At 38.8% G+C, this 16,299-nt stretch overlaps 2 protein-coding genes across 2 annotated transcripts in view; both read left to right on the top strand.

Moving 5' to 3' along the window:
* Positions 1–305: 305 nt before the first annotated feature.
* LOC308095590 (sodium-dependent neutral amino acid transporter B(0)AT1-like) lies at positions 306–11,626 on the top strand (the record flags this gene model as incomplete). Its single annotated transcript, XM_080442641.1, has 12 exons — positions 306–504; positions 4,514–4,654; positions 4,914–5,051; positions 5,524–5,705; positions 5,968–6,082; positions 6,412–6,520; positions 7,307–7,435; positions 9,811–9,973; positions 10,103–10,307; positions 10,406–10,565; positions 10,889–11,051; positions 11,435–11,626. 12 exons carry the CDS (start codon positions 306–308, stop codon positions 11,624–11,626), a joined length of 1,896 nt encoding a protein of 631 aa, XP_080298767.1.
* Positions 11,627–13,356: 1,730 nt separating this feature from the next.
* Positions 13,357–16,299, top strand: part of LOC308095589 (uncharacterized protein) — a gene marked incomplete at both ends in the record, with an annotated part of 28,509 nt that continues 25,566 nt past the window's right edge. The window contains 3 exons of the mRNA XM_080442640.1: positions 13,357–13,558; positions 14,579–14,719; positions 15,368–15,505. Of these exons, the coding sequence (XP_080298766.1) occupies positions 13,357–13,558; positions 14,579–14,719; positions 15,368–15,505 (481 nt within the window). The remainder of the gene's footprint in view (positions 13,559–14,578; positions 14,720–15,367; positions 15,506–16,299) is intronic.

Here is a 16,299-nt window from a genome sequence, read left to right as displayed (position 1 = left end):
AACTGGTACGTTCTTTACGTCAGTGCATTCAGTGCATTCATAGTTTGAGACGTTTCTTATGCGTGATTAGGGCCAAGAGGCTATTCATCCTCCAGAGGGAAGCAGTGAACGTACGTCAGGTACGTCAGGTTGAGCTCAGAGCCATGACATAATCGAAGGACAAACCCCCCATCCCCCCTCCCCTTTTTGGTCTCCCCCTCCGTTCCTTATGCTTACTTAAGGGTCTTACGTCGAGTATGGGTCTTACGTCGAGTATGAATAGGCCTTAAGCAGGAGTGAAGCTTCATTCATTGAAGCCAGCCACCATGAGATTGGTCCTCCCCAACCCTGGACTTGAGGAAAGAATCCCTTCCCATGAGGAGCTAGAGGAACTGGAGAAGACAGAGGCAGAGGACAGACCCAAATGGGACAGCAAGGCCCAGTATCTCCTCACCTGTGTGGGATTCTGTGTGGGACTGGGCAACGTCTGGAGATTCCCTTACCTGTGTCAAAGTCATGGAGGAGGTATGTGACAGTGTCACATGGAACTATCAAATAAATGGAAATTACTATTGTTAGAAAACTACACACTACAAACGTGCAATGATTGGACATTTAAATGTTGTAAGTAATGCATCATTGGTCACGACCTTGAAGACAAGCACTATATTTGTTAAAAAACAAACATGTATATAGCATACTGTATCTCGATTTGTTGTCTCGTGATTACAATAATATTTTCAGTATGTGTAACTGACATTACACTTGCTGACAGATTCAAGACTGCAAGTAAAGTTCACACTTTTGTCCATTTATTTTAAATGGGCGGGGGGGGGGGTATGAGATCAGTTGCCTGACTTTCTATGAAGAAATTTGACATTGTGTAGTAGATCATCAGAGGCAAGCACCTAACACTTTTACAAGCAAATTATAAAAGGCCCTTTGTTGATGACACATAAGTCAGGCGGATTGTAGTTATTTGTTGTTGCTGTGAGTCATCAATCTTATGTACAGTATTCTGTGTCTGCCTCTGATGCAGAATTATCTACACAAGCTATGCATGTACAGTACCTAGGGTTGGAAACTTTCCCGTAAAACTTCAGGAACTTTCTTTATTTATACACGTAACTTCTTTATTTATACACGTAAAAGTCACTAAAACGAGTGGGCTGATTGCCATGGAAGTTGCTGAGCACATTATGCTCCATGGAGGATGACCCCTACTGGGCCTTGACAGGCTTTTAGTCTTGTTTTTGATATTTCAGTTAGCTAACAAATAGTAGCCCAAAGCCCCCTGATATTGCTGTGTGCAAAATTAAGCTAAGTAATTAAAATGTACATATTGAGTATGGATAATGGTCATAGGTAAATTATATAATGATCCAAGCCCACTTTTCACTGTGTGGATATAGGCTAATTTAGAGTAGGCAATTATGTTTCCCTCTTTTAGTCGTTATTCCAATGAATCTTCCCCACACATTTCTCTGATGCCACTGTTATTATTATTGTACCCTACGGGTCATCTACCTGTCAGTACACCACAACCATAATGACAACGACAGTGGTGAATGATATCGTTGGGAGCATTTTCAGTGCGATTTGTTGAATGACAGAAGCACTGACCAATCAAACTAGCCAATCAAAATTCTAAATCCACAGGGCATCAGTTTCACATCACTCATGGTCAACATCTTTACGGAACGTTATGATAAATCAGTTGCCATGACATCTTTATCGTTATAGTTATCTATTAGTTGTCATTCATTGGTGTGGACGGGCCTTTACCCAGTACAGACTAAGGCTCAATGGTGATAACATAAACAACAGTAGGATATTACACTTAATGAATGTAATTGTGCAAAGCAAGTGCCAGTTTTGTTTGATTAATTATCAAATTAAATTAAATTAAATTAATGTATTACTCCAGTAGTAGACAGTGATGGAAGAAGTTCACATGTTTTAAGTAAAAGTATCAATACTGCAATGTAGATATACTCTGTTACAAGTACTGTAGAAGTCCCATATTCAAAATGTACTTGAGTAAAAGTACAAAGTATCAGAATCAAAATATACTTAAAGTACCAAAAGTAAAAGTACTTATTGTGCAGAATGTCCCATTTCACAAGTTCAAAATGTATAATTTATTTTTTGGGGAAAATAGCCGATCTACAAGCTCACAATGCCGATGTGACGCATTGTGAGTTTGTAGATCTGTTATTTTCAAATGGCTGAAATATATATACGGCTGAAGTGGTGTGTTTTGTTATAATATTCCAAATCTACAAAGTAACTAGTAACTAAAGTTTTCATATAATTGTAGTGGAGTAAAAGCTCAATATTTTCCTCTGAGATGTAGTGGGGTAGAAGTAAAAGTATTGACAATTGTAAATACTGAAGAAAGTGAAAATAGCCTACCTCAAAATTGTACTTACAGTACAGTAATTGAGTACATGTACTTTGTTACTTTTCACCACTGGTAGTAGACAACAGCGTGTTATCACACTCCGCCTTGCACAACATGCACCACGCACACGTCATATTTTGATGACTTTTCGACTATGAAGGGTAACCCAGAAAATTCCATGATCTGAAACTTCCCCATGATCTGAAAAAAAAAAAAAAAAAAAAAAAATGTAATGCAATGTATTTTGAGCTAGTAGATCTGCTAAATGCAAGACATCAGAAAAACCTCATGTTTATAACTTTTCCCATGTCAAATGTTGGTACACAAAACGAGTCTATATTGGCACGTGTTTAAAGTTAAATATGAACTATGACCAATGGCCTAAGTGTAATTTTCCGTTATATACAGCAGTAATGAGCTGGTGACAACCATAATACAATTGCACGTTTTTATTTTATTTTATAACAGTAAAGAATAGAATAGGCTAATTGTTGTTTAAATTGATATTGTAATAGTCTGCCAAAGACTATCAGGTAGTTATGGAGTTATACCCATAGTAAAGAAGCAATAAAAAGTGAGTTGCCCATAAAGTCAGAGATAAAAGTTGTAGTTTTACATTTATAAAACCTTTATTAACGGGTAGGGATTTTTTTTTTAAATAATGAAATCATAGCTGCTTCAAAATATATTAAGGATAAAGTTATACGGTATGCTTTGTCATGCATGCCCTTGGGGAGATTTGCCCTCTGTATTTGACCCATCCTAACTACAGTACTTAGGGCATTGAGCAGTTACAGTACAGCACCCGCAGGGACCAACTCCTGTTGTAAATAAGAGTACATTGGTCAAGAGCAAGGGAAGAGTACACAGAGGAAACCCACACAAACTCCATACAAAACATCCCCCTGCTGGTATTCGATTCCTGTACCATCTTCTGCTATGAGGCAACACTTTGCCACCGCTATTATATTATTATTTTTATAAGACTTCAACACACAAAGACACTTTTGTCTTTGTGTGTCACTTTTGTCACTTTTGTCACTTATGTCTTTCCCATAACCGAACTTTGTAAGAACCATAACAACCATGTGTTCACACATCCATTAATCTTTGCTGCTTAATTCATTGGTACGCCTGACGTGTGATTATGAATCCCACCAACGTTATAGGATACAGACCCGCCTTACCTGTCTGATTGGCTCCCTGGCAGACATAGTTTTACTGAGGTTAGGGTTAGGGTTAGGGTTAGGGTTAGGTTTAGGCATAGTCTTACTGAGGTTAGGGTTAGGTTTAGGCATAGTCTTACTGAGGTTATGGTTAGGGTTAAGTTTAGGTTTAGGCATAGTTGCAAAAACGAGAACTGTCAATCACAGTGACTACTGACCAATCACAGCGGATCTTTCCTAGAACTTGGAAATCCCCATTGGAATCTATTGCTTCTCCATTGTACAATGCCAATAACCCATTCCTACGCTAGCTTTTGGATAGCAATAATTTTGATTTTGACTTTCACTGCCTCTGATGTGACGTCCTTGAATACAATGCCACTGTCCCATTGACAGTAAATTGAACAACAAGGCACTGCCTGTTTGAGGAATTGAGACCTAGCTCATTCACACTTTATCAACAGCTTTAAATCTGTGCTATCTACACTTTCAACAGTGTATTGAACTTTCAACTTTATGCTCTCCACTCCCTACCCTCTGTCATACTGTACATGTTTACAGAGAAATAAGCTCCTTATAATTCTACTACTAATACTCCTTCTACAGTGCGTAGAGCAGTGTAGTTTGAGCTTTATTCTGCACAGAAGTGCCACTTTAGCAAGCAGAGACTTTTATTGTTGTGATTTGTTGTGGTCCTTTAAGGACCACATTGGGCACGGCAAGATCTTAAGTTTATTACACACACAGAATATACAGTATACAGTATTGGACACATGACGTGACCAGAAGATATGAGTCAAGGCGTCAGTCTATCTGATAAAGTAGTTGATGGTCATGGTATCAAGGGTATCAGTATATGCTGGGTCCAGCAGATAAAGGTCATAATTCATAACAATTATAGACCGTTATGTACTTCCACACAAAGGGCCTTTCCTACCTGAAAATAATGTTATTGTCATTGCAGGAGCGTTTATGATCCCCTTCCTAATCCTGCTGGTTCTAGAGGGCATCCCACTGCTCCACCTGGAGTTTGCCATCGGTCAGCGCCTGAGGAAGGGCAGTGTGGGAGTATGGAGGTCCATTAACCCTTCCCTGACTGGTGTTGGTGCGTGCAAATCCTAAATTTCCATCATTTATGTCAGTGCTTCTCAAACCTTTTCATGTGTATGACCACCAAATACATATGTATTTGGCTGTGGACCTCCATCTGATTGGTTCCTTCATGGTTGGTTATTATTATGTTTTTTGAATATTATTATTATATAATGATTAATTAAAGAGCTGTAAGAACATCTGAACCGACCTGTTTCTGGTACCTCAGTTCAATGGTATTATGGTTAATTCATTGTCTCTGCACCCAACAGGAATTGCTGCTATGATTGTGTCGTTTCTCATCGGCGTGTACTACAACCACATCATGGTATGGGTGCTGTGGTATTTCTACAACTCCTTCCAGAGCCCACTGCCATGGAATCAGTGCCCACTCAATGACAATCTCACAGGCAGGTGTTTATACATGCATACATAGTACCTACTGTATATTTGTTGAATAATATATGTCTGCGGTCCACATTGTGGACCCACATTGTGGACCCAAATATGCATGTGTTGTTGTTGTTTTTTTTACTATAGCCTATGGGAAGTTTTCAACATTTTGTCTATTTGTTGTACAGTATGGTTAATATCCCAATAGCAGCCATAAAACTGAGCTGCCCTGTGTCTCTGAAATGATGCCTGATAATATACCTTGACCACAGAAAATACGCATCAGGTTGATGTATTGGCGGTCATAGACTGTATGGGGTGCCAAGTGAAATGCATCATGGGAATTGTAGGACACTGAGAAAGAAAAAAAATCTCTGTCAATCTGGATTGTGTCATAATTATTATTGTGATAATCTTCAAGAATTAACTGAAAGGCACAACAATGATAGTGTCCCTTTAAGATAAAAGGTTGTTTTGTGCCCCCTGCAGGTCCTGTGTCAGAATGCGAACGAAGCACTCCAGTGGATTACTTCTGGTATAGAGAAACATTGAACACCTCATCAAGCATAGATGAGTCTGGGGGTCTACAGTGGTGGATGGTGCTTTGTTTAGCCTCTGCTTGGACCATACTCTACATTTGCTGCATAAGAGGGATTGAGACCACAGGCAAAGTAGGATTGCTACACAGTACACAGTACACACCCTACAACAAAGTACTTAATAATACATCAGACTTATTTTTCTTAATAAGAAGGCTGCTAAATGCATTTGGCCAGTCCCATAACTAAATACTTGTGAAGCATGTATTTCCAAGTAAAGGTCTCAAAATCATAGCCAACGCACGCAAGCATGCACAGTCTGTGCATAAAAACACTTATTCACATACACCATAGAGCAGCTTATATGAAGTCTCTCTCTCTGTTTAATGTACAGGCTGTATACGTCACATCTACTCTTCCATATGTGGTGCTCACCATCTTCCTCATCAGAGGTCTGACTCTCAAAGGCTCTGTGGAGGGAATCAAGTTCCTCTTCACTCCAGATGTTAGTATATCTTTTGTCTTACAGCAAGCACGTCTCTCTTGAATGTAGAGAGATATGGGTTTGATTCCTGCTAGAGCTAGACAGATACATCGGTCAGGTCGATACTGTATATCGGCCATTGTTTTACTTTTTTTGATGACTTAGGTATCGGCAGTTATGTAGCCGATGTGCCCCAATTAAAGAATAAGTATAATTATTTTTAAAAACAAAAACAATATCACAAAAGCCAATCTTGTAGCTCCGCTACGTTTTTGAACATTTTAGAAACTTTTAGAAACTAGAAAAGCAGAGTAACATCAATGTCTCTTGATTATTGTTTTTACCTCTAGCTAGATGAGTTGGTGAAACCTTCGACATGGTTGGATGCAGGTGCCCAGGTGTTTTATTCCTTCTCATTGGGCACTGGAGGCCTCATCTCCTTCTCTAGTTACAACCCTGTTCAGTAAGTATACATTAGCTACTGTTCACCACTGCATATTATATTGAGTCTCTATATCATCAAGACAAGGGTGTCAAATAACAGCGTGGTTTCATGTGGATCTCTGACTTAATGTGGTCAGTCTGTGACATCAGTTAGTCATCTATGATGTATCTATGACGTACGACTCCATATTTGAGCAAGGTTACAGCCCGATTCAACCTTTTAACTCTATGGATTCAACTGCTATTGAATACCATTTGTAAAATTATAGTTAAATATTGAAAGAAAATCTGAAAAAAGAAAACAAGATTAGCCCCAGACTGACATACTCATAGACAGACTCAAACACAGACCCTCTTACAGACTGCTCGCCCCCTAGGAGCCACGGCACAAAAAAGAAAATCAATGTATTTTTATGGCATGGCTCCTATGGGCCGAGCTGTCAAGAACAGGGTCTGTGAGTTTGTGAGTGTCTGTGTTAAAACCGCTAGCGGCCAGACCAATCAGCATGCTGTTATTAGCTTTTCCATATTTTCACTTTTTAGAACTTAATTTTGGAAGTCAGTGGAGGTCGGATTGGGCTGAAACTTACAGTGACTGATGTCAAAATACTGACCTCCTGCCCTGACTGCCCATGATATCTGAGATCCACATGGAAGCCACAGCGTTTTTAGATTCTGTCTTGTTTATAGTATCCTGCTTGAAACATCTGTGTGAAGAATGCAAGCTACAAATATAAAACTACACAATCTAAGTTTGAAACTTACACATTTTTGCAAATGTTGTTTTCTCACCTTTTTTCCACAGCAACAACTGTGAGCAGGATGCTGTCATCATCTCCGTCATTAATGGTTTCACTTCGGTCTTTGCTGCCACTGTTATCTACACTATTATTGGCTTCAGGGCCACTTCACAGTTTGATGACTGCCTTAATGAGTATGTGCCTTCAATATGAAATTCACATGTTTTAAAACTCTTTGAGCTCAGACAAGAGAGATGCACAACACATGTTAAGCCTGATTTGAGGTCCATGCACACCAAGGGTGTTTTTTTCATGTGATTCATTCACCCGAAGATATACTTTTCCAAACTGTGGTTTGTGTCACCATGAATACCTTTACACCAGGGGTGTCAAACTCATTTTGGGGTGAGGGCCAGATTGGTCAAATGGTGACTTGATGGGGGCCGGAACCAGTTGCGGACGCACATGCACGCTCACACGCACTCAGACACTGCTACTAACTATGCATATCACCGTTTTTTTAATGTATTAAGAAGAATAGCTACTTTAATTATTGTCATTAAAAACAAACAATGCAATTTGTAATAATAATAATAATAATAATAATAATAATAATAATAATAATAATAATAATAATAATAATAATAATAATAATAAAATAATAAACCATTTTAAGTAGAATAATTCAATTTGAAGTTAAACAATACCTGGTAATGTGTGTGGGTGGTTAAATAATTAGATTTATAGAACAACAGTGGTGTAAAGTAACTAATTATATTTATTCAAGTACTGTACCTAAGTAAAGATTTGAGGTATTTTTACTTTACTAGAGTATTTCCAGTACTTTTACTTCTACTCCACTACACCTGAGTCACTGCTATAACTACAGTATATCAAATTCTTGGCCGAAACCGAATACCGAATATAGGAAACACTTGGCCGAATGGCTGAAAATGATTATTTAAAAAAAATATATATACATTTTCTTAAATATTATTTTGTACCATTGCTGTCATGGCTATGCCTCTGTTGTAGAGCTACATGATTATGGCAACACTTATCATTACTATAATCCATAGATCAGTTATTTAAAGCATATTTTTAGAATTATTTATTTACTATTGTGTAGTAATATAATACAATATGTCTCAAAACCTTAGCATGCCATACAGTTGCAAATTAAATAAATATGATTTCAATAAATTCAAACTAACATTGAATAGCCTAACAAAAGGCAATATAATGTCTGCAGTTCAGGCCTGGAATTTCGTCATTTTAGGGGCAAGGCCACTTGGCCTTTGGTGTTGTAATTTTGGCTATTTGCACGATTTTAAATTGTTTTAAATAATAATAAAAAAAGGAACATACAAGATTTCCAACGATAATATATAGCCAATATATGGTTCTGTATCAGTATATGAGTCAGTTTTTGCAGATTTCATTCTAATGGGCTACTATGCCTGCATATGAATTTCATGGGCCTGTTGGTCACCCTGGCTTGGCGGAGATATGCCCTGTTGCGCACTCTCCGCACAGCAACAGCAGGTGAAAGCAATTCACTTAAACGAGGGCTGTGTTGCGCACCAAAAAACGGACTAAAACTGACACACACACACACACACACACACACACACACACACAGTCAAGCGTTCACAGCTAGTGTTAATTATTTTGCCCTGCACAGGCTCTTAACTATCGCTGGTTATCCTACTAATGTCACACCCTCTGACAAATGGATTCTAGTTTTCAAGATTAGAACAGCAACACTGGTTACAAAGTGGGGGGAGGTGGGGGGCGGGGTGTGGGGAGGAATGCAGCCATTCTCTCTACTCCTCCAGATGATCGAGAGACGCAACTTACATATACTTCTCCATACAACAGTGTTTTACCGGATTTGTGATGCTGTTGAAAAAGCGTTCTCTCAGGTAGAGTTGAATGGTGATGGTCCTCTGTATGTTAATGACCTTGGCTGTGGCTTCACGGCTTGGTCATTGTTCTCACATAACAAGTTTGTCCAGTATTCAACCCCCAGGCAGCCTCAGTAAGGAGCTGCTGGGCGCTGGCGTTTTTTTCTGCCTTATTTTTTTCTCTCTCATTTTTTTTCCATTACAGGTAGTATTAAATGCCGTTTTTTTAAATCACCTCGCGGGCCAGATTTGACGACGTCGCGGGCCAGAAACGGCCCGCGAAACACCAGTTTGACATGGCTGCTTTACACAGAACGCAAATATTGAGCAGCAAGTTTTGTACAATTGTTGGACTGCAAATAAAGGCATCAACCTGTATGAATCAGGCATAGTTATACAGTATTTAAATATTTTTTATGCATGTGAAATACTCGCTGGCGATTTTCGTATCATGCCCACAGTGTGTAAGAAGCACTATACGTTGTCATATGATGGTGTTACATACTGGATGTAGATGATCTACATACAAGCTCACAGATCTGCTAATTATTGCATGCGACATGAGGATAAATTAAGCATAAGTGTAGCTAACTTAAGCAATTACTGTGCATTATTGGACGCTGGTCATTTCTCAGTCTATGATTTTGAATTTACCCTTTCAGAAACATGTTATTGCTGATCAATGCATTTGAGCTACCAGAGGGGGCCATCACAGACAGCAACTATGATACCATGCTGGAAAGCCTAAACAGCACTGCCTCGGGGTCAGAGGTCATACAGGGTCTGGACCTCAATATCTGCAGCTTGCAAAGACTGCTTAGCGAAGTACGATCCTATGTAACACACGACATACCATTGTAATTGTTCATTGTACATTGTGCTGTGTTATAAATGCATTAATCACAGTGAATGAGTCTTATTACGTTCTGCTGGTGTATGTTCTGTGCTTTGCAGGGTGTGGAGGGAACAGGTCTGGCGTTCATTGTGTTCACAGAGGCCATCACCAAGATGCCCATCTCTCCTCTCTGGTCTGTCCTCTTCTTCAGCATGCTCTTCTGTCTGGGGCTGTCCAGCCTGTTTGGAAGTATAGAGGGATCAGTGGTTCCTTTGCAGGATCTCAAGATCTTTCCTGAGAAGTGGCCCAAGGATGTGCTGACAGGTACAGTAAATGACACGTGTGACATACAGTATGTATTGACAATATACTACAGTTTGTCCACTAACTTAAAACACTAATTGTGTTGTTTTGGGTTTCAGCCATTGTATGCGTTACATCCTTCTCGATTGCACTCATCTTTACCCAGCAGTCTGGTAACTACTGGTTAGCTCTGTTTGACAGATTTGTTGGATCCATCCCTCTGCTAGTAATCGGCTTCTGTGAGATGATGGCTGTAGCCTACGTATATGGATCCGATAGGTACATCAGTTAAACACTAACTTCTGTTGCACTGTTCCTTGAAGGAAGCATGTTGGCACAGTGACATTTCTGGGTAAATAATATTAATTTGAGGATGGACTGTTGTTTCTAATTTAAGCAGCTTTAAAGCAAGTATAGCTAAATACAAAGATGTGAATCCTTTTGCAGTTATGGATCTGGATATGAAAAAGTTTGAAAACCCCTATTTTAGACCGTAAACACAGTATAAAATGGAAATGACAATGAAATATTGTTTACGGTAAAATTCCATAGCTGGATGGATACTGAGAAACTCATGTGTGTCATGTGGTTTATTCTCACAGGTTTAATGAAGACTTTGTATTCATGATTGGACACAAACCCAATTTCTTCTGGCAGGTGACATGGAGATTCATCAGCCCTTTGATTGTCTTTGTTATCTTTATCTTTTACTTTGTGACCCAAGTAAGTGAGCAACTGACATACACCGCCTGGAATCCCAGCTCGGTAAGTTCAGTATAACAGCCACAGTTCAGCTATTTGCATAATCAAAACACATTCAAATGTATTTCAGATGTGTCAAATTAAAGCTGTGTTTGATTACAAACCTGTGCCACATACATCTCTTGGCCAACAGAAGTGGCTTCTATTTTGAAATACATTTCACAATAAAGCACACCAGGAAATCTTAACATAGAATACAACCACCCCCCAATAATCCTTTGTGCAACAACAGTGCCATAAAATGATGCAATACCATGACCCACCACTCTGGGTCACCACATTATACAAAATTATAGTCCAAATATATTTAGTGTTTTTGTGTTGGCCAGTTTTATATATTCTAAATTGTATTTCATTTTGTGATCTCTTCCATGTCATGTCTTCAGGAAAACTTCCCAGTGTTGGAGACATTGGTTTATCCCAGCTGGATCAACTTTATCATTTTCCTCCTGGCTGGAGTCACCAGCCTTTCTGTCCCAGGATTTGCCATATACAAATTACTCAAAAAGTGTTGCTGTGGGAAGAACAATTATGAACCTGAGATCAGCACAGTGTCTGCCTCGGTCAAAATGCACTGAATCCCCACACTCGCAGAATTACAGCAATACTCATCTCAACTCAACTTTAGCGTCACATAACATTTTTTACAGGTGTAAAAAAAAAGTGTATGAAATTCTTTGTCGAACAAGGTCCATCATTGCAGTTGCAAGAAAGGAGGAAAGAAATAGAGAAAGAAAGAAATGGAAAAAAACTGGTCAGATATCAATATGAGCAATGATGGTGCATGGTTGAAATATTGGTTATATCAATATTTATTACATTTTGTCTTTCACGTTCACATAATGTTGTTGCTTGATTAATTGAAATTCAGTGCTATTCCCACTTAAACAAGATGAGTTCATTACTTGGATGGTCTGATTTGTTGATGCTGATTTTATATTCCTCAGCATAATGTAAAATGTTTATTGAAAGGATCCATAGAGTGCCATGTTTCAAGGTTTCTGTACTGTGACACACTCCAACTGTGACACACTATGTACTATGACTTCCCAAAAGGAAGATAATGTACTGTGCACTAGTGACATCATAAATTCAGTCTAATCATTACTAAACATTATTGGCTACAACTTCTTCAGTAAGTGTGTGCACACGTTTAACCCATAAACACACATAGTACACACGCACAGAACCCATTAGCCTACACACACACACACACACACACACACACACACACACACACACACACACACGCACACACGCACACTCACACGCACACACACACACGCACACACACACATGCACACGCACACGCTCTCACACACACACACACACACACACACACACACACACACACACACACACACACACACACACACACACACACACTACCTCTGTCTTAATAACCTTGAAATGAACAGGAAGATTGTCTCTGTAAATTGCTAGTCAATAAAATAGTCCATACTGCGGAGGCTTTCTTTGGTTAATTATTGTATTACAAAGGAACACTGATAGGCTTTATAATGCACTCTGAACACTCTGTTGAAAGACAGGGACATAGCAGACTTCTTGCTATCACTTACTACTCAAATGTAAATTACATCTGAATTTACATACTGATGAAATACATAGTTATGTTTGACAGTATGAATTGTTTTATTTCAGATCTAGCACTGTATGCAGGTAACGACGCATCGAGTGCTATATTGAAATCAAGTCATTGAAGGTCCCTATGAGATAACATATCTATTTGTGACATATCTCAAAGAATGGGAAAGGCTAATATTCAAGATAGTGTCTGGTGGGAAACACATTGTCGAAATCTATGAATTTTTCGTTCTGTTTATAATTAACACTCCATATTTTACCGTTTACTGCAACAGTTTATTTTCCAGCCATATACCCACATTATCAAGGGAGTCTCCTTTAATTTCTCAATCACGCCCACCCACGCACACCCATCTCTCAGTAAGAGAGGGTTGTAGCATCACATGATGTATTAACCATTATCAAGAAGGCCTTAGCTTTTTCCGTCTAACCTTGCTGACAATACATAATGTTTCACAGGGTGTGACAGCGTAACAGATAACTACCGTTAAGATGCTAAAGGTCACCATAAACACCTTTTCAGTCCCCCTTTAACACAACAACACATACTCAGGGAGCGGCGGTCAAGGGAGCGGCGGTCAAGGATACGTCCATTTTTGCACATCTCTGGTGGTCCTGAGGAATAAGACCAGAGAGAGACTAACAGAAGGAGGCCTGGATTACTGAATATTACAAAGCAGAGTGCATCTCACAATCAGCCACAATGAAGTGGCCTAAGCTTCCTAACCCAGGACTGGATGATCGGATACCATCCCATCAGGAGCTGGAGAGGATGGAGAAAGAGGAGGCAGGGGACAGACCCAAATGGGACAACAAGGCCCAGTATCTGCTCACCTGTGTGGGATTCTGTGTGGGGCTGGGCAACGTCTGGAGATTCCCTTACCTGTGTCAAAGTCATGGAGGAGGTAGGCTGCATCTCATCTGCATCTCAAAGATACTGTGTAGACTATAACTGTAGAAATAAATACAGAGATGAACGTATCCAAATAAATCTGAACTTTAAGTGGGATTAAAGGACTGACAAAGTAAAAACGTAACGTGTGTGCAGGTGTGTCATCTCATGATAATTCATTAGCCTAGACCAGTGATTCTCAAAGTGGGGTCCGGGGACCCCCAGGGGTTCTTGAGAGGGTTCCAGGGGCTCCCCGTACATCAAGTTCTTATTTTACAGCTATTTGAAAACTTCAACAACACAAATAGGTCCCTGGCACAAAATCTTTCAGCATCAGCAGCTAAATACATATAAATGTGGGGGTCCTTGATATGAAAATGTTTGAGAGCAACTGACCTCGACCACATAGGCCTACAGAAAAAAAAACTGGTTACTGTATGCATATAAGATTTTATTATTCTGAAATAATGAATACTATATAGAGAAAAGTGCATTTGCCGCTTATACTAATGCCAGTTACCACAGAGGGTAATAAATATACACTAAGATCAAATATGATTGTACTTTATTGTCCATTTCCATGGAAATGTGTTTTCAGCATCAGAATAATATACATCTCACATCACATAAAAAGGTTAAAAATGATAATCATTACAAGGCTATAACAGCATACTGTCCATTCATAATCTAAAATTAATTCCACAAAATATCTTACACAGCCTTATAGCAAATGGGCCTGATTGTTTAGGATTCAGCAGTCGTCATGCACTTACAGTAATAGTCGGTATGAAAAAAGTACAAATGGAAATATTCAAAGGGCCTTTCTTGCCTTTAATCACTTAAACCCTACGTATATGCAAAAATAGCCAATCTACAAACTCACAACGCATCACATAGCTTGGAGATTAGCTATTTCCATCGTTTGTCTGTTTTTGCAGAATGTTGGCCTACTATGATTGTGTGTCTGGGTTCTAGTGGTTAAGGCATATTATTATTGATTACATCACAAAACAAGTTTTTTTTGTCATTACAGGAGCGTTTATGATCCCCTTCCTAATCCTGCTGGTTCTAGAGGGCATCCCACTGCTCCACCTGGAGTTTGCCATCGGTCAGCGCCTGAGGAAGGGCAGTGTGGGAGTATGGAGGTCCATTAACCCTTACCTGGCTGGTGTGGGTATGTAGACCAAACCCAAAATATTCATACATTTCATGAGTTCTCTTTTTCTTTTCCCCCGGTTATACTGTTGGTGGTTTGGGGAAACATTTTTCATTGTTTTAATTTATTTGCAGTAATTGCAGTGGTGTAAAGTAACTAAATACATTTACTCAAGTACTGTACTGTACTCAGTACAATTTTGAGGTACTTTTACTTTACTGGAGTATTTCCAATTTTCAATACTTTTACTTCTACTCCACTACATCTCAGAAGCAAATATTGTTCTTTTACTCCACTACAATTATTTGAAAACTTTAGTTTCTATAGTTACTTTGCAGATATAAATTATTACATTTTAAAACATACATTAACCACTTTAGCCCTTTTTTATACCTAGCCTATTTGAAAATAGCCGATCTACAAGCTCACAACGTTGTGAGCTTGTAGATCTGCTATTTTCAAACATTTTAGTACTTTTACTTTTGGTACTTTGAGTACATTTTGATACCAATACTTTTGTGCTTTTACTCAAGTAAATCTTGAATTCCGGACTTTTATGTGTAACAGAGTACTTCTACATTGCAGTATTGATACTTTTACTTAAGTAAAACATTTGAGTACTTTTTCCACCACTGAGTAATTGTAACGTTGTCCATGATGTAAAAGGTATCGCATCCATGCTGGTGTCGTTCCTGGTGGGGGTGTACTACAACACCATCATGGGCTGGATCATCTGGTATCTGTTCAACTCCTTCCAGGACCCGCTGCCTTGGAGTCAATGCCCTCTAAATGTCAACAAGACAGGTACGGTATAGCCTTTGTCACGCTGAAAGATAACAGCAAGAATCTACAGTGGCAAAGGTGGATAACCCACATCTCTGACATGATCTAACTTCAAAAGAAAGAAAGAAAGAAAGAATTCCGTTAATGAAAATCTATCAATTATCGTGTTTTTTGCTGTTTTCATCAAGCAATATATATATATATTATTTTTTTTAAGGAATGTCTGCTTTATTACATTGTAAAGCCAAATTTGTACACTATGGCGCAATGAAGTATAATAGGCTTAAGAAGTGCCCCCCCCCCCCCCCCACACACACACACACACACACACACACACACACACACACACACACACACACACACACACACACACACACACTCCCATACCCCGCAATAATCCACTTTATTATTACGCTATAAAAAAAAATGCAATTCATTAAGATAAGATAAGGAACTGTAGGTCACTGTTTCCCAAACAGAGCAATTGGTATGGGTCACAAGTTAATACAGTATCCCATTTTTATCATCAATTTTCATCAATTAAAAACAATAAAACATTATACAAATACAAATTTAAAAAATCTAATAATTTCAATAAATACAATTTTAAACGGTTAAGAAGTAGTAAAAACAACACTGTCGCGAAGCGACGCATTTGAGCTTGTATTGTGCTATTTTTATTTTCACTATTTGGGTCCCGGGCAAACGTCAAATCTTTCTTTTGGGTCTTCTTGAGACAATACGTTTGGGAACCACTGCTCTGTCACACCCTGTAGGCAGTGGTGTAAAGTAACTATAAGTACATTTCCTCAAGT

The sequence above is a fragment of the Gymnoscopelus braueri genome (assembly GCF_963280865.1).
Source record: "Gymnoscopelus braueri genome assembly, chromosome: 11".
Taxonomy (NCBI): domain Eukaryota; kingdom Metazoa; phylum Chordata; class Actinopteri; order Myctophiformes; family Myctophidae; genus Gymnoscopelus; species Gymnoscopelus braueri.
This window is presented reverse-complemented; position numbering and strand designations above follow the sequence as displayed.